The 19969-nt window shown below is 35.1% G+C and overlaps 1 protein-coding gene across 1 annotated transcript; it reads left to right on the plus strand.

The window, feature by feature from the left end:
- The first annotated feature begins 4532 nt into the window (after positions 1 to 4532).
- Positions 4533 to 17189, plus strand: LOC140146597 (low-density lipoprotein receptor-related protein-like). The gene is made up of 3 exons (XM_072168467.1): positions 4533 to 4711; positions 14878 to 15045; positions 15883 to 17189. The coding sequence occupies exons 1-3, from the start codon at positions 4633 to 4635 to the stop codon at positions 16008 to 16010; spliced, it is 375 nt and encodes a 124-aa protein (XP_072024568.1). The 5' UTR covers positions 4533 to 4632; the 3' UTR covers positions 16011 to 17189.
- Positions 17190 to 19969: the final 2780 nt, after the last annotated feature.

Raw genomic sequence — 19969 nt, forward strand, 5'->3', positions numbered from 1 at the left:
GTACAATTGCATTGCACTATACAACTTTTAGTATCATTAATATGTGTACATCCATATCAAAACGATGTACTTGTCAGCTGCTACATGTGTCTCATTTCACATAATAGCTAGGAATAAATACCAGACTCATATCAAGTGTAGGTCACTTCAAATCATCCCATGTCAAATTGTATAAGAAATGTTATCTGTATTCCTAAACTACGTGACTTGGGATAATTTGAAGTGACCTCCACTTCGGAGATGAGTCTGGTATTTATTCCTTGTTATTATGTGAAATGAGACACATGTAGCAGCCGACAAGTGCATCCTTTTGATATGGATGTACACATATATCATTTGATGTAGAATGGTACATTAAAATGAGGGGGGGGGGGTCACAATAGTTTTGAACCTAATATGAGGGGGGGGGGTCAAAAAGTTTTAGGTCCATTAAGAGGGGGGTCAAAAAAGTTTTGGGTTCACGAAGAGAGGGGTTATAAAATTTTCGACATGAAAAAAAATATTTTCCAGCCCCACCCCCATCAAAGTATTTATGAACACACCCTAACTATGCTAAAACGTAACGACAAAAATCGAGTCATATGCACGGTCAATGTCTATATATTTTATGTATAGCTATTTAGTTATGGCAGAAAAAAAATACTAGTATGATACATTTTTTCAACAACATTACAAGGAAACCAGTAATTTTTAAACTATACTTAGAAAACTGAGCCAATCACTGGTTCAAATAGTTTCATTTCTCGGACACACAATCAGTGACTCTTCACAACTAATGCAATCAATCAATCAATCAATCTTTATTTTTCATCAATCTCATACGAACATTATATCAATATTATATACAATTATTGTGTATTAACAAGATTTGATGAAGGTAGGTACCAGCAAACACAAAAACGTTTTTAAAACGTTTTAAATAAGTTATATTTTGGGTTTTGGTTTAGGTAAAAACGTTTTAATAACATTAAAATGTCGGGTTATATAAAGGTCATGAAATCGTTTTAAAACGTTTTTTATGAAAACACACTACAACAATATTTTTAAAATGATTTCGTAATGTCATTGTAAACTATTTTGGCAAACTTTTTTGGCCAAATATTCTGTCAACACTTAAATAACATTAGGTTAAAATATTTGCACCCAGCAAACACAGAAATGTTCTTAAAATGTTTTTTACAAAACGTTTTAATAACATTTAAATGTCGGGTTATATAAAGGTCGTGAAAACATTTTAAAAACGTTATTGTAAATATTTTGGGCAAAGATTTTTTGCTAAATATTTTTTCAACCCCAAAATAACATTCTGTTTAGAATGATTTGTACCAAGTTTTCACAAATGTTTTTGGAATGTTATTAAAACGTTTTTATACCCTTTATATAACCCGACATTTAAATGTTTTCTGTAAAACATTTGTGTTTGCTGTGCAGTAAATTACCAACAAATGTATATTTAATGTTATGAAAACGTTTTATACCATTAATGTACCCTTTATATAACCCGACATTTAAACGTTTTCTGACAACCTTTTATAACCTTTTGCGAATGATGTCGAAAACGTTTTGTGTTTGCTGGGTACATCACAAAGCCGAGGCCTGATAACGATGTACCTCCTTTTAACTAACAAATAATTATAATTTAATCAAAACAACGAATATACACATAAACATCTTAATTTACCATAATACAATTTTAAGCAAACACATATTTTAGCAGTAGTATAGTATCAAGTAGTACAGTGAATAACATAATATGAATTATAATATGAAATGCTGTACATATACAGCAGCAAATGACAGTTGGGACCCTCCACTGATGCTTTGCATCGAAGTGTTCTTGTATAGTACTGGATGGACTGGAGTAATGCATATCATATGTGACGCGATCAAGCAAAATCAGTCGGAACTCGGCAACATTGATTTTAAGATATAGCCAAACAAAGCGAATATTTCCTTTTGTTCCCTCTTGTTTTGGAAACACTTTAATTGCTAATATCTTTGGAACTGGTTGTCCAATTTCAATGGGTTTTTCTGCAAAAGCAGCTTTGTAAATGCTATTTAGTAGCCTATATGAATCTGAAAATTTAGATGTATTTATTTTCAATACCAGTAGGCCATTAGCGGAACTTTGTCCTTTTAAGGACTCTTCTTGTTCGACTTGTGTCTTCTTAGTCTATATTAGACTGGTAGTGGTGTACTGAAAACTCTTGCATACTCGACCCGTTTGCAGGTAAAAAAAACACAAACAAACATTATTTACATTAACTTTTGTTAAAATGGCGAATGCCCACTATAACATGTTAAAATTATTCAACATGATTATGGATTATATTATATTAACTAAATATCATATATACTTTATGATTTATGTTTCGCTATAAGGTCTTGATATTTCGACGTGTGTTTTTATTCTAAGAATGCGCGTAGGGGAAGTACTGCGTAGATGCGGTAAATTTTAAGCTCATGGGGACGGTCTAGAAACTTAAAAATGGACCGATTTTAACGAATCTGATCCCTCAATTAATACATACATGTACCAATAAAAGAATGGGTTGTATTGACTAAAATGCTTCATTACTGTGGACTATAATGCTTCATTACTGTAGTATAGGAAACATATTTTAAAAAAGTTACCAAGACCAATACGCATACAAAAAGTGTCAATGCGTCAAAGTATTAACATTTGCGTCTGTTTGTATATTGCAATTAAACTGCAGATGTTCAATTTGGTTTGCATATCGCACCACAGTAACGTGCTATTAAAACAATGGATTAAACCACGTGGCCTTGAATATTGACGTTGGTTAGTCACATTTACAAAACTATATTTGGTAATAAAATACGTACATAGGCCTACACTCTGAAAAAATGGGCTGATAAAATCCCAAAAAATAAAATAAAGCAACATATCGTACATTAGTTTGATATCAGCAATGCGACTGCAACGGTAACATTTGTTGAAAATGCAAAAATAAAAAGGCCTAATTAAAAAAGAAAAGAAAAATGTATACAAAGGCGCTAGGCAGCCCGCAGGGGACAGGGCAAATTGTCATCGCCCCGATAACTTCATGGCAGAAATCCCAATGATTGTAGTTGGAATCCACTAGTTCTTCAACAGCCACGCGTGCCGCTTTGTTCCGACCTGTTAAATAGTTTTGAGACTATGGGCCGAGGGACCTCCGACTAAGGCTATTGAGAATAGCCTGATCACTGACCTCTGTAGAGGTCAGGGAGCCTGGTAGGTTTCTCCCCACTACGCATGCGCTGCAGTCCCTCATCTGCTTGAAGGACTCTTTGTTTTTGTTCTGCGCATATGAAGTTCGAATTATGGGTAGTTTTTGATTTCAATACGCAGTCTTGGTTTTCAATACGCAGATTTAAGATTACCATGTTCTTTCAACACATATATTAAAGTGCGAGCCTTACAATTTGTTTTTATAGGAACCAACAATAACGGGAGATTCATCATTTTCTAGCCAGTATTCAAAGATATGAAGTCTGTATATCAAATAGGAGATACACCACTCTACGCCATGCACAACTCGGCAAGCCCAGTTCCCCAGCCCACCTAGAAGGGACAAGAGCGCGAGCGGTCACTTCAAATCATCTCATATTAATCGTTCGGGGGCCAAATGAGGCATTTTTGAAAATTGCGTTACTATAATTATTACATTATACTTACAATAGGCTATCATTTACTGAAAACACGAACGGTCTAGCATACTTGGTTCTAAAGTAATTAATTTTTTGTTGTCTATTTTCTTATGTTTTTTTTTTTTTTTTACTACATATTTTTACCTTTATCTCAGTTTCGAATTTGCCGCCTTTGGACCCATGGACCAGATCGTGTCAGCTATAGAGACAGTGAGGCACTATTTTTTTTATTGTCTCCATCAACAAAAGGATTTTTATTCTGTTTGGTCGAGATTAGGTATCATTGTTTAGGAACAAATTGGAAAGGCAACTCTATTGTGTAACTGGTGATTAGTGGTGTGATAGCAGATATACGTGTTTCGATAAAGGGCGTATTTCATTGGTTAGTTCCCGCCCGTACTAAAATCATTATTTACCTGGTGTTGATGCTGTGCAGGGGTAATAAGTTTTGTTGTTGAGTAGAGCGAATACATACGTTACTTCATGGGTGCCACATGTATTATATATTGTATTTGCATTCATGTCCGGTATGTATCATATAAAGCACAGTCCTTAGGTCTACTGACAAAATAAATAAATACTGCATTAATAATACATATACACACATATACACTTTCATCCACAATGCGCATTACTATACAAACGTATCTAAAAACAATAACTAGCTATTGCCCAATGGCCGCGGGCATTAAAAAAACACAAAACATGCGATGAAAAATATTACAAAGAAAGAATGATCTAAAACCAATTTGTCATGAAACATCTGGCTCTGGCAAGAATTGGGTAAAAATGTTACAATAATTCTAACAGTGTACTAGCATAAATGAATTTTGAATTGTATAATTACAAAAACAATTATATACATATATTTATTATCAGTTGGTGAATCGTTCTGACAACATCGCTACTCTTGCTACATTACAAACTGATTCACTTTTTGAAAGTTCCGCAACCAATTGTCATCAATTGCTTTCAATAATGAAGACTTGCAGTGCCCTTCTAATATTTTGCCTAATGGTGGTGTTGGGGACCGCAATTTCTGAGTATGCTCAGAGAGGTAAGTTATATTTTCTTTACACAGCCGTGACGTTAGTCTTACAGGTTCTTTCTTCTTTCTTTCTTTCTGCCGACCATTACATTTGCTCTAGCACTGACATGCTTACACCGATTTTGACCTAATTATTATTGTATTATAATTTTATTTGAACTACAATCTATTTATTATTATATACTTTTATTTCTCGCATGTAGGGAATTCTATTCTTGGACATTTATTTTTCTATTGCTACTCGCTCGTTTTTCATTTTCATTGGAATAAAGAAGAAGGATAACTTGAATTAAGCAACGAGGCGACGTTTTTAGCGCGAAGTCTTCAAACACTTCATATCTATAGAGGAGTTCGGATTTCCGAACTTTCTGCCCAGTCGTGACTGTTGGAAATCCAGACTTTAAAAGTGTCCAAAGGCAAACAAATCCGGCAGAAAAATAAAATTAAGTTCAAAATCAGAAATTCTCAATTTGAGAATTTATTCTGGACATTTCTGTGATTTTCCCTTCATTTAATTTGATTTCCAAGCTATTTCAGGTAACATTGGCAACTGGAATTCCAGTCGTTTTCAGAAAGTAGACTTGGAAATCCTGCCATTTCTTTGATTGAAAATTTACTCCTCTATAGGAGGTGTGCACTTATTTTCTGGAATAGCCCATTTTATTCTAATCATAAAACTTTAAATGTGCTATAATACTGTTAAAGTTGTAGACTTATTATACGTGTTATTTATATCGCAATAACAAATTGCAAATATTGCATTTTTTTCTCCAACCTTTTAAGGGCTGGGGTATGAACGTTTGGACAGTATTTATTTTGGGACATTAGAGCACATCAGACATATCGAATTACATTCTGAATACGAAGAATGTCATTCTGATATCAAATAATTTTGATTTTTGAAATTCGCAATTTAATACACATTTTATGGCAAATCATTAAAATTGATATCTTTGATATTTAACAATACTTGAAGTAAACTTTATAAATCTGATGATTTATACTTAAAGTGTATGTAGGTGGGATGAAAAGCCGACGATCAATTGAAAATTTTGACCTTTCGTATTGAAGAAAAAATTAGGTCTTTTTGGGGAAAAAATCCATATCTTCAATATGAAAGGTCAAAATTTTCAATTGACCGTCGGCTTTTCCTCCTGCTACATACACTTTAAGAATATATCATTAGATTTATATAATTTACTTCGAGGACTGTTATATATCAAAATTTGAAAAATATCAAATTTTTATAATTTGTCATAAAATTTGTATTATATTGTGATTTTCAAAAAATAAAAATTTTTTGATATCAGAAAGACATGCTTCGTATTCAGAATGCAATTCGATAGGTCTGAGGTGCTCTCGTGTCCCACAAAAAATACTGTCGAAACTCAATAAACGCTCATTTTAGATCCCTTAAGGGGTACACGGTGTATGGTTGGTCGAAGCGATTTTCATTACCTAGATTAATATATTATTCAACACATTGGTGTTTTGCACAAGTTCATTCTACAAATCATATACTTTGAACATGTGCTTGATTTATTGTTGTTAATGAGTTATGTAAGTTTTACAAAAGTGTTGTTGTTTCATCCCTCTTTACAACATAACTCAAGAACCATATGTGACGTGTCATGTCAAAAGGAGACACTTTTGGGCAGGATCGTCAATGGAAATATAGCCAAAAATCTGCCCGGGGTGATTTTTTCACAATTTCGGTTTGTTGCGAATCTGTGATGTTATTAATGTTAAAAATATTGTCTGATAGTTTCAGACCCGAATATAACTGGCATCTTGTATTTTAGGAGATATTTTTCAAGGTAATTCCTACTCTCAACATTGTCAATAATATTTTTAAAGGCCGATATCTCAATTTGCAATTTTATAATACCATAACTTGCAAACTCAATATCTTCGCTTAAGAATGTCCGATTGCATTGGGAAAATGGCGTTGTGGAGCAAAATATCTCTTTATTTAAGATATGTAAAAACCTCAAAATTGATAACCTGCCCAAAAGTGTCTCCTTTTGACATGACACGTCACATATGTCCTACAAAAGTATATCTGTGATATTTTAATTCTTCTAAACACTCGCTATGAAATGAGCAATGCATTTTTAGCCAAAGCTCACTACCATTCGCAAGATGCTGTGAACTACCATATCACAACAGTTTAAAATAGTTAGTTACCTTAAATTAGTAATACGATCAAAAATATAAGCACGTCTCATCCATACTTTGTTACGCTTGAATTGTTTTTGATTTGAAATATCGACATACCGTGACCGGGCAACAAGAACCCCTAATTGGTAATATTTAAGAGCAGCCCTTGATGGTATAAATGGTTCTCATCTCTCCCAACATATCTCATGCATTGCGTTTGTATGTGGTATTAACATTTTTACTAACTGTCTTCTTCTACCTCAGTGGGGGATAAAATAAAAACTTGTAAAAAGGAGACGGCTAATGTTGTCAAATATTGAGTTGGAGGTCTTGTCAATTTGAATAGTTACTTGGTTATGATTTACAATTCATGTTGACAAAAACAATGCCGGTTCAGTATGATAATCAAAAAACAATATAAGCCTATCTCTTCAAAACGAACGGGATCAAAAATAAATGTAGGGCACAATTAACACATTTCTACGCTCCGCGCGCCCAACTGAATATTTCGTTCTTAAAAGGAGCGCTATTCCATAATTGAAATACCACTATATATATATAATACCACCCTGAAAATTATATGCAAAATATAAAGACAATTTACTCAAAAATAAATGTTGGCATTTATACAACACCTTTCAAATGTTTTACGTGTATCAAAGCGTTTTAGAGTTAATCCGCTGTCGTTGCACGGCATGATCATAGCTCGGGGGGGGGGGGGGGGGTACCCAAGTTTGGTTTTGGTAGGGACGTGCCGCTGAGAATTTGAAAGTGGACCCATAAATATACAATTTTTTCAAGAAATTTGGACCCATTGATATACAAAAAGTCACAATTTTCGGCCAAATTTAACCCAAATTGTCTTAGTTTTTACAAATTTTTCCTAAATTTTGGGAAAATATTGAACATTTTGGCTAAATTAAGGAAAATTGGGCTATTTTCCGGAAAAATTGAGAAAAGTTTGAAGAAAGGTCCCATTCATATACCAAAATAGGCTTTGAATAAGGGGTCATTGATATACCAAAAGGCCGAAAATGCTACCCATATTTGCCGCACGCGTCCCCGTATGGTCATTTGTACTCAGTACCCCCCTTGGGGGATCATACATCTACCATTGGGCGGCGTTCAATGGGCAGTATAAATAACTGCTCCCCCGATTTCACCCCTGGCTGAGAGATACAAGTAAGGTTTAGCCTTGCCCAAGTGCACAACACGATGCCACCGCCGAAGCTCTAACCCACAATCCATCGATTGAATGGCAGAGCTCGCACCGATCGTGACTTGCAATATTGAGTAAGAAGAGACACCTTAACTGATTGAGTTATTTAATGCAATATTATAACATGCTCAGTAAACATACCCTGCAAAAAATCATGACTTAAGGTGCTGTAATTTTGTCAAAATCCGAGATTTTGAATAAACCGCCTTAATAAGACGGTTTGTTATTACGACTAGCGGGATACCCGCGCTTCGCGCGGGTCCCCACTAGATGAGTAAACGTGAGCGTTCACTATAACAGGAAGAATTACAGAACAGGTAGAATCATTGAAAAGGTACATTTTATTTATCTAAATCTGTCTCTTCATACATTTTCTTTCTTAGTTTCTTCTGCTTAGCTTGTGATTTCCCGTTTCCATGTTATTTATTTATTTAACCCCGTTCCCATTATTTTCTAAATCTGTTCTTTCTTACATTTCCCTTTTAGCTTTTTTTTTTTTTTTATTTCCCGTTTTCATGTTTTTTATTTAATTCTGTTCTTATTATTTTAGCTTATTTTTTTCTTACATTTCCTGATTAGTTCCTTTCCTTCGCTGTTTCGTTCCCGTTTCATTAAGTTACTTTAACCCGTTGGCCTATTAGTACTCGTACCTTTTTTGTCCTCATTTTAATCTCATTTTTCTTTACAGCACCGCTTCATGTTGTTTAAAAACATACATCTTTTTCTCTTATTTTTATTACGTCCTCTCATAGCGTGTCTGCGGACGTGTTTACCCGTTATCATAATCCCTGGACACGTCCATGTACCGTTTTATCCTTTATTTTTCCTTCTTTTATCATGTCTGTCCACTGGTCTCTGGCTCGCAAGTCCCGTGGCTCTGCGCCGTTTACGCTCGCATTGGCGTAGTGCGCATTACGCACGCAGCGTCGACGCGCTGCCTGCCAGCTGCAGTGACGCGTAGGCTGGTAACCGATTTTCATAACAAAACACCGTTTTTACCCATATTTTCACTGTTTTTGCAGCCAGTTCTTGACCGTTTTCAACCAAATTTTCGCATAACCGTTTCGGTATATTCCACGATCTCCCGTATGAATTTGGCGACATTTAGATCGAAACTGACGGAGCCTTTATACACGATACATAGATAGATAGATACATAGATACATACATACATACATACATACATACATACAACATTCCCCTATTTATAGTAAGATGGAAATATTAGTCGAACGCGTACACATGGCGTGTGGACAGTCGATACATATCAAAAGATTGGCGACATACGCGATGGTATTAAATAGTGATTTTCTTTTTATTGGCTGGTCTGTTTTGGGCCCAAATTAAAAGAGGACATATCTGACATTGAAAACTAACATTTTATAACAAAATAATACAATTCTATATTATTATTATTATTATTATTATTATTATTATTATTATTATTATTATTATTATTATTATTATTATTATTATTATTATTATTATTATTATTATTATTATTATTATTATTATTATTATTATTATTATTATTACTTACATACATACATTTAAAGTATGGTCGTTATTACAAACTGCCTGGTTTTTTTTCAATGAGCCCAGGTCTGGGGCCAAATAGGTGAAATATGGTCTCTGATCGCATCAAATGAAGCTCCAAAAAAGGATATGCCTTTGTCCTGGTTTTGTTTAAAATGCCGACCCTTCCAATTGACAATTTCAACTCCTTTTTATAAATGCTTAAAACTGGCAATATATAACTATTTTTGTATCAATGTATTGGAGTAATAGCAAATATTCTAATGTTAATCAAACAGCTGTCAATGTAATTATTATGCAACAGTGTATGAAGATGCAGGTATATGCGTGATGCATATAATATAGTGGAAATACGAAAATTGGATTCATGTGTTTGATTTAGATTTCGGTTTTAGTCCGACTATTGCCTGTAATCAATTTCTTCGCCTCCGTATGTGTTTCTTCCTTTCTTTATTTCTTCTTCTCCACGTTTTCGTAATTTGATTTCATTTGCTCTATACCCGTTTCAATTTATTTGACCGATTATGGCCAAATTAAGATTGCAAAAGCTTTGCTACCTCAAACTTTACATCTCACATGACCAATTTAGGGTAAAACGACATACAGTAGAAAACAATTTAATGTGTTTGCCCGAAAACGGTGACCCTATATTGGACAGGCAAATGGGTTCGTATTTTTCTTGATTTTATGCGCATATCTGTGGGATGTTTACACAAATTATACATACATCAACTGCGGACTGATTTTATATTATATAGCAATAGGGGACGCACTCTGAATGCACAGTGTTGTCTTAGCTGTTTGTTGTTCATTGCACTTGTGAAACGAGGACGGTCCCGGTTTGAATTGCAACTTTTAATAAAAACGTTCGCGTTCGGCGGCAAACTCACCACCTATATTGTATGATAGGTATACACCCAATACAGTTGGCCTAGTGTATCTAAAAGGTTAGTGACAGTCCGATTGCTGCTAAAGCGTATTTACATGATCAGTGGCAGTACGTTAGCATGCAAGTAACAAATTGTAGGCCAAAGATATGAATCAAACTTAGCTAAATGGATGGTGCCTAGTATTTATAATTGTAAATTTTTAATAGGAATTGAAATCAGAATAAAATTGGCAGCTAAAAAATGCCGAAATTGCAAAAAGCAAATGACGTGTATTTTAAATGCTAATTATTCCATCTAAAATTTGATAGATCGAATTCAATGAACAATTAAAAAGTGTAAAAAGTGCAGGTCCTATTATTTGTTCATGTTGCACTATTAAGTTTTGATGAACCAAGCTACTAGCTAAAACGAACCGTTTCATTGGTAGGTCGAGATTTAAAATGGTCGTATATGGTCGAATCCAACGAACAGTGTACACGGCTTGTTCAGGGCCACAGCTCAAAACTATCAAATACTTGGCTTTTGTTTTTGTATTGTTCCTGATCGCCTCTATCATACACATCGCGCCATATTTATAAAAACAATACCCTGTGTGACACAGGCACCAAAACACAGGCTATTTTGACCCATTTTTTTTTACATTTTTGCTAAGATTACCTATGAATAACATGGACACAAACGATTTCCTATAAGGATTTATTCAACAATAATGTAATAAATTGCTGTTTAACTATTTGTATACCAATATTAAGTATTCAAAATCTTGCAAAAAGCTGTAATATTCCAGAAAACAGATACCTTTCTAAACAAAATGTTAATGTATTCAAACTCAATAATTAAGAAGGGGCGGCCTATATGCTTCACCCTAGCAGGGCCTAAGATAAGTCGAGACACAAATCAATATATGCGAGGATCGGAAATTAAACAATACAAGCCCAAGAAATTAAGATTAAAATGACGTGTTTGGAGTTCGAGCAAACTGACATATGAAAATGTTGATAGAGAACAAATTAGGACTCAGCGTGGATAGAACCTCGGTCGCTGGATTCCAGGATTACCGGTCCAGAGTCAAACCACTGTACTACCTGAGTTCACAGTCGGTACTCTGGCAATCTCAACTTAAGTCCCCATGGTAACTCTCTCATTGTGTCTCAGCGGCCAATTATAATATCAATTCATACACTCCTATATCAAATCAGCCAATCAGAAAAGCGGTTAGAAAAATACAAAATATGCATTGACATGTTAATTAAAAATACTAGTCTGCGTATGACGTCATGTCACCCAGACCAGAAATGCTGTACTGCGCAGGTCAGCAACCAATCACGCCGCGCCTTTGCCTGGGTGTCTTCAACGTGTCAAAAGTAAGACCAATGGTGTTAATTTTTAAAAAGTGTTCCGGGAGGACTACAACCACGGGTGTTGATTTTCAGCGGTATGTTAAGCCATATTATAACACTTTTATACAAATGAGATTAGCATTTATTTGCCATATAATGTCCGCCTTTACTGTTAGATATTTCCCCTTTTATTTGTGAGCCGAACAACTAAGGCAAAGCAAAGAAAATTGGATTTACTACAAGCGCTGATCGCCAGTACGTATAACTCTTTCGGTCGTGTTATGGTACGATACTTTGATGTGTAGATCCCCGTCCCGCACTGTGTTATGAACATCGTGTACATGCGCTCGACTAATAATTCCATCGTAATAATAAAACGACGGTTTCTGCGTTTTATTGAAAACCTCGGATTTTGACAAAACTACAGCACCTGGGGTCTTGATTTTTGCAGGGTATGTTGGTTTAATAAAGTACAATATAATAGTGTAAAAAATGAATTTTGAAAAATATTGAGGGCAAGTGTTATAATATGGCTTTAACTTGACTTTGCTGGTGTTAATTTAAGATTTTCAAGGTTTACACTTGTGGGCGTTAACTGCTAATTTGACTATGTTTTATATTAATTTAAAGCCATATTGTAAAATTTTCTCAGGAAAACACATTCCCAGATTCACTTTCAAATTTTAACACTACTGGGTGTTAATTTGGCTCTGCTGGTGTTCATTTGACACCCTCCCGGTGAGAGGACCACTCCAATGGGTGTTAAGTTACACCAGACTTTGGTGATTAAGGTAATTGGTGTAACCATGGTAACGTTGCAATCCCGGGGGGTGGCACTTCAATATGAAATGGATATGGGTGTAGGGCTGGCACTTTCGCACTAAGGGGCATTCGGTGAGAGCAAAATGTAAAAAATATGGGGTCATTGGGTGAGAGCATGATTTTGGGTATTCGGTGAGAGCAAAATGTAAAACATATGGGGTCATTGGGTGAGAACATGACCTTTTTTTAAATGGAATTTTTGGGTGAGAGCCGACACTGCGCCACAAAAACCTAAATGGCTTCAAATTTCATTTTTTTTCAAAATAAGTAACAAAATCAGTGATAAATGAAAGTTGCTGTTCAAATTGAACTTGTAAGGGTCTTTGGGTGACAGATCAAATGAACAAATAAGGGGTCTTCGGGTGACAGAGCATGTGTTCTTAAAACAATATGGGGTCTTTGGGTGACAGCGATGCTGAAAAAGAGGGTCTTAACAGCCCTACATACGTGTCACCTCCAAAGTTGGAGTGCCCCCCCCCCCCCACCCGATTGCAATATTGTAATAGCGTGTATTTCTTAGATTATAAATAACTTTGATCTGCAATCCAGCAATGTTAGATTTTAACACAACAGGTTTTTGATAGGTTTCTATTGAGCATTTCTAGTTTTCCTTATTGGCATTACAAGCGCTGCTTGCTTATTTCAACTTTTCAGCTGAAAGTATCCTCATTCTCTCAACCTGATTTCAAATTAGAGAAGGGCAACATTTCCAATAGCACAAAATGTCAGCGAATTGTGATGCAAATTATACACCATGCTACAAGAAGGGCGATAACACACGACAGAAAATTACAAAGCAGAACCTTTGATATAATTACATGTAATACATAAGTGATAAAAGGCTATAAATTTCAAAATATGTGTTCTTGATGATTATCTCGAATATGATAAATAGATTTGAAAAAAAAATGCGCGAATAGGGTCATTAAATGACAAAGCACCCTCACAGAGGGATTTTACTCGAAAATTCCAAAATATACAATATAATAGTTTTAATGTGACAAGATACCCTTAAAAGTAGAAAATAAAGGTCAAAATTCCCCCTCTTCCAATTTGTAAGTCGTTTTTGGCAGGCACCAACTCATTTTTCAACCGATTTTATTTCAAAGCTGCTAAAATGCTCAGGAGCATGAGTTGCCTCTCCTAAGCTTTAACTGAAACATCAATGTTTTATAACATATCACTGGTTGCGGTTTTTGTTGAAATTACTTATTAATAAAATTAATTATTAAAGGTCAGGTCTATAGCAAAAACAAGTTTATCTCTATTTGAAGAGAATAATTATTACATTACAAGTTGACACTTGTTGCAATTTTTTTGTGCGTATTTATCCTGAAAAAGGAGAAATTGTGTGGGTAAAGTTCAGCCTCGTACGTGTTCTTCCCCCGTTTGAAGCGTACGTGTTCTCCCCCGTTTGACTGATGACGTAGGTAAATGAAGCGGACACTTTATCGTGCTCTCATCATACAATCACAATCACTTTGACAAGTTTGACGTTAGCAACAATGAGTTGTACTATCACTTACCATAACAATGCTGCATAACAATATGCACGCTATTGTTCTCTTTCGGGAACAAAACCCACACAGTAATTGTTACTATGCGTTTGCTTTGTAATATTTCATCCAACTGAAACTATAGCATTGCAATATACAGGGAAATCAGATACATGAATCTGTGGACTAACACGGTTTATATGCTAGTCTCAGATGAAATTCTAAGCTCAAATTATGTATTTATTTTGTAGGCCTAATATTTCTCATGATATTGATATACATATGAATTGTAATATCACAATTGTCTAATATATAAAAAAGAAGCGGCTGATTTTATCCATATGTTTAAAAACCATGAAATTTGTAATACTTAATTTGGAATTTTTTCTGTGAACAGCAACAGTATACGTTCTGTCCATTGAGAGCGTTTATAGTCCCTTTTCTCACAGCGGGCACATCTCATTTCATGACGTCACCGGTTTTCTAGGCCAAATCTGTCTCGTTCGAAGGAACTCATCGCTTAAGTTGGTTTTTGCGGAATATTAATTTTAAACGTCTTATTTTCTCAAAAAAGGAGTCATTTTCATTGTCCTCATAATATTAGCTTGCCAATGATATGATGTTGTTTTTGCTATAGACCTGCCCTTTAATAAACTTTAGTTCGAGAACTCTCTATTGTACCTTTTTTTGTTTTTATTGTGTCTTTTGTCAGAATTTATGCCGGTACCATGTGACAATGTCAGCAACAAGTTCCAGAAGTTCGAGTGTGGAGATGGAAAATGTCTGGTAGAAACCAAATACTCTCGTAAATGCGATTCAGTTATTAACTGTGCTGATGCTCGGGACGAAGATCCAGCTAGTTGCAGAACAGAACACCAACGTAAGTACCGTATCATGTAGTATTTAAGCTGCAAAGAATTGCAACAGGATCCTTGTATAAATGATGGAACAGCTTTACAGATGTAACAAAATATAAGACCCTCGAAAGTAGTCTTTGGATAATCCCTCATCCGGGGGTATTTCGTGAGAACATTGTAAAACAAAAACCAAAAAAATAAAAGGAGGCGATCCTGTATAATAAACAGTGATCTGTCTTTCATTGTCAATTGGGCCTGACTCTTCTATGCACAAATATTGCTATTGTGGGATCGCTACACCTCATTCACAGCGAGTCTGTTCCTTTCATGTTTCTGTTAAGTGGGGAAATTTTGTATATACTAACTCTTTCTACCACATTGGTACCAACTTAAGGGTTCAAAAATACCCCCACCCTAAAAGTACAAAACATTTCTTAGTCTAACTACATTTCGTTGATTTGTAAAATTTAAAAATCTGTTAATAACAGAATCGTTTTCCTACCCTCCCGAAGTTCTTCCTTCTCCAAATCTTTTTTTTTAAATAATCACATTTTCCAAAAATGATGCTTTCAGAAAAAGTTGCACTTTTCAATATACTGTACATGTAATGTAAAACATATTCTCGATATCAATGCTTTCATTGAAGTAGAGGGTTTTTTTTCATTTGATTTCTATGTATACGATAAGCCGGTGACACCTAGTAGCTTTAGGAAAGCAAATTGAAATCTACAACAATACTTAATTATTTTCAAAATTGCCTTTGATGGAAAGGACATTTTTATATACTAGTATACTGTGTGCCTATACGTTTGTTTGAAAAAGGCGAAAACAAATTATTTTCAATTACCTTTTTGTTTCAGGAGTTTGTCGTGAGCTCAAGGCTAGTAATGCTGACATCTTCAAGTGCGCTGATGGCATGTGTATTGAGAAGAATTTGAAGAACAACGGGAAGTGGGATTGCCGTGACAAATCAGATGAAGGCCAATGATCGATTCAATACGATTTTGTTTCTCATCTAGGTTTTCTGGTGTTGGTGTGATGCGACACATAAAATCTGATTATCTATCAAATATAAAATATTAAAAATATGATCTGATAAGCATTTCATACTCATATCAACACTCCCCACCCATATATTTTATCACCCCTACCCTATGCAGGAAGAATTCTGCATCAAACACTCAAAAATCCATAGCTTTTGTCCTATTTAGGTATTAGTGTCAAGTTATAAATATCTAAAATTGTTCAACTGCTGAGCTACCAAAATTACTTTATCAGGACACCCCGTCACTGGGCGGGAAAAACCTCATGTGTAAATTTTGCCTTGAACATGGATAAAGCAAACCATTCAATATAAAGTCTACACCTACAAGGCTTTATCCAATTTCAAGGGCCAAAAATAAATATGAGGTGTTTCCTGCCTGTACTTTTGGCCCTCGAACATGGATGAAGCAACCTCTTCAATATAAAGTCTACATCTACAAGGCTTTATTCATGTTCAAAAGTACATATGAGGTTTTTACCACCCAGTGACAATATGCTATTTTAATGCTGTAAAAGGGGTTAGAATAAGGTGAATTGGGGCATGAAGCACGGCAACAGGAAGATATGAACATTACACTATTAACGAACTTTATTCGGGTCTGCACCCGTTAGACTATCACAATTTCAGGCCGTCAGTCGGATAAGCAGGTTAGGAAAGTACCACTGTCATTACGAGTGCCCTCTATCCAGTGGTAGCCACATACTCAATATGGCGTCGCCATCGCAAAAGTGCGAAATCCTAAAACACAGTTAGAATGAATGCATAAATTGGTTGCATTACGATCGCGAGGTTAAATGTTGAAAATGCTACGTTTTCTTAAAACGTTATTTTTGAAGGAAATTGATTATGAAAAAAGTTTATGGGTAGTCAAATTTGACTCAAATGTTTCCCCTTTCACAGGTGAAATTCTAATTCATTTACTACATATCTACATACGGTAATTGTGCAGTGTCCTTGATTATTTAACATTAACATTAATAATAATAATATAATAGTGATGATACATTAGATATATCACTAAACAAATTCGTTGGTATGTGTTGCAACTGTTTAACATTAATAATAATCAAAATGCACTGTGAAATACAATTGATATGGTAATAAATTAAATATGTCATTAAATATTTGGTGTATGTGTGTCCGAACTTATTATATATATTTATGGAATTTATTTAATATTTAAGCATTAAGAATATTAATAATGAACCGAATGAAAACTAAATATTGTGTAAAATGACTTTCTACAAAACAGATTCAAATAACCTGTTCGATGTGTGAGACATGTCTTCATCAGAAGAAGTCATATGATGTTGCGTTGGAAAGGCTTGTCTTTTTGAAATTGTTAATCACCGCAACTATACTTAAGAGAGTTTATCCGATAGACTCAGATGGTAGGTGGAAGATGGGGGTCAGCAAATTTTGTTCATATTTTGTCAATCAAACATGTGTCCATGAGTATTTACAGTGGAGGTATACAAAATTTTGAGGACCCCCCACTGGGAGATACTGGACCCCCTCAAATTGACACCCATGAAATGTCTTCTCAGACACAAAAACTTTTGATTGGAACCACGTAGTAACGCGCATCTGCAGACATTTTATTTATACTTCACAGTAATTATACACATTTTGTCGCTACATAACAATTAAAAATTCTTTGGACAACGTTTGGGTTGCTCCATTTTCAGAGAGGGGTGCAATGGTCTTTTCAGCAATTGTATAAATGTGAAAATCCTAATTTTGAAGCCAAGTTTGCAAGATGATTATGAGAGTTCCTCAATATTTTTGTCAAAGTTATTTACTTGTTGTATAAAGTAAATATAGGTTAAACAATTGAGCAAATAAATATCGTGGAGACTTTTTCCATTTTAAAATGAGCACATCTTACTTTATGCTCTTTTTCAGAAAAGTGCAAAATTGCGGTATTTTCATGCTAAACTCAAGTTCGGTGATTTTCCAAGCTTGAAAATGAAATTTGATGAAAAGGAGCCTATCAGAAGTAAAACAAAAACATCAACAACACTATTACATAATAAATTGGACCTAAATTGTCTTGGATAAATGCTTAGAACAGGACTATTCCATAATTAGTTGGGGGTCAGTACCCCGGGTCAGTACTAAAATTCCGTCTGTGCTGATTTAAAAATAACCTTGTTGCATCATGCTCTATGCACCCTCAAAAGAATATTACTTTTTTCTTCCAAGGAATGGCAACTGCCTTCTCTTTGAAATCTCCTAATACATTTTAGCTTAAAATTAAAGATCCATGTTTATCAATAATATACCTATAATACAAACTTTTTTAATGCAACAAATTGCTCAAAATGAAGAAAATTGGTCGATTTGGGGTCAAACTGCCCCAAATCCAAAGGTCATAGGTTACAGAAAAAAGTTTTACCTTGATGATAATGGGGACGAAACGCGGGGGACAAAACTTTCGAGTAGATCATCTGATGCGCGTTGGTACCGATACCGGAGAAGAAATTTAGCAGCGACCACATGGCACTGATAATATCTAGGACACTATTATGCAGCAGATTGAGATTGTGCCTGTGACACGCTAGCCATTTATATTACTTTTTTGTAAATTTTACCTCCTATTGTGGAGAAGTAGTTAAATATTTTACTCCCAAATAGACAGTATCTGGGATAATAAATTTTCTTTCCCTGATCTTATTTTAACATACCACTGTCACCGTAGATGTGCAAGGGTCAATACACATGGCTTGGTTGGAGCTCACCGCTGCTGACAGTGTAAAAAACAAAAAGATCAGGAAGAGACAATTTATTACCCCTGATACTGGCTATTCGGGGGTAAAATGTTTAAGGTCATGTTCACATCATGCGCGTATTTTTTGGGGGGGGGGGGACTTTGGGGGCACGAGCCCCCGGGGTTAAATCAGGGGGCGGCAAAAAAGAAGGGGCGGCGGAAGATAAAGGGGCGGCAAAAAGACTAAAGAAAAAAGGGCGTGACTTAAGGGGCGCCAAGAATAATTATCAATGAAAAAGGGCGAAAAATTATGGAAAATTACAGAAACTAAACCATTTTGACTGTCAACAGGGCAACACCTGTTAGGCGGTGAGGGTAATGAAGGGGGTGTAACACCTATAAAATTATGCTTGAAAAAAATGTGTGCATATTACATTTTTGAAACCCAGGCTTAACATTTTGTAATTTCATGTTGAGATAGGTCTAGGTCAAATAGATAGAACATACTAAAAACCTTATCCCGAAGCAAAACAAAACAAGACCCATTTATAGCCCACTCCTAGTATTAAGATCTACCCCCAGGTTATTAGGATTTAGTACTTTGGGGTATGGGGCCCTACTAGGCCTAGTTCCTATAGCTAAAATACGGATGCATTTGAAATGATTAAGAATCAGAATAGGAGCTTGTGATTTTCATACCACTAACATGTATCATGTGAATACGAGCTTGTGACATGAGGTAAGGGCTCATATTCAAGGAGCATTATCTACATGCGATTTTACCAATATGCTGTAAAAGAGAAACACCTGCCCCAGTACTTTTGCATTCTTAAATGTGTTTCTTAACTCCTCAATGCAATAACTGACTATTGGCTCAAGAAAATGGACTGCTACAGTGAAAAGATCTTACATTTGATGTTGTGTTGTATACAGCATCATTATTCCAATGTCACATATTGGGAAAATCCATGCTTGTGTTTTATGAAAGGTAGACAAGTCTCCATGATTTTTATTGCATTATATAAATGACCCATGTAATTGTACAGAGGTTCTCTCCTGTAATGAGCAATTTGAGAAAGATTGAGGAACTCCTACAGTGACGTCACAAAGTAGAGGGATATTTCACTTTTCTTCAAAAGTTGTAAAATGTGAAATATAGGCCCTCACCCCTGTTCATAAATGGAACATCCCA

The sequence above is a fragment of the Amphiura filiformis genome, chromosome 2 (assembly GCF_039555335.1).
Source record: "Amphiura filiformis chromosome 2, Afil_fr2py, whole genome shotgun sequence".
Taxonomy (NCBI): domain Eukaryota; kingdom Metazoa; phylum Echinodermata; class Ophiuroidea; order Amphilepidida; family Amphiuridae; genus Amphiura; species Amphiura filiformis.

What these genes read in the sequence shown, in the direction of transcription:
- LOC140146597 (XM_072168467.1), top strand. Translation starts at nt 4,633, where the DNA reads ATGAAGACTTGCAGTGCCCTTCTAATATTTTGCCTAATGGTGGTGTTG. An exon ending in TTCTGAGTATGCTCAGAGAG is followed by an intron (nt 4,712 to 14,877) that starts GTAAGTTATATT and finishes GTCTTTTGTCAG; the next exon opens with AATTTATGCCGGTACCATGT. An exon ending in TTGCAGAACAGAACACCAAC is followed by an intron (nt 15,046 to 15,882) that starts GTAAGTACCGTA and finishes TTTTTGTTTCAG; the next exon opens with GAGTTTGTCGTGAGCTCAAG.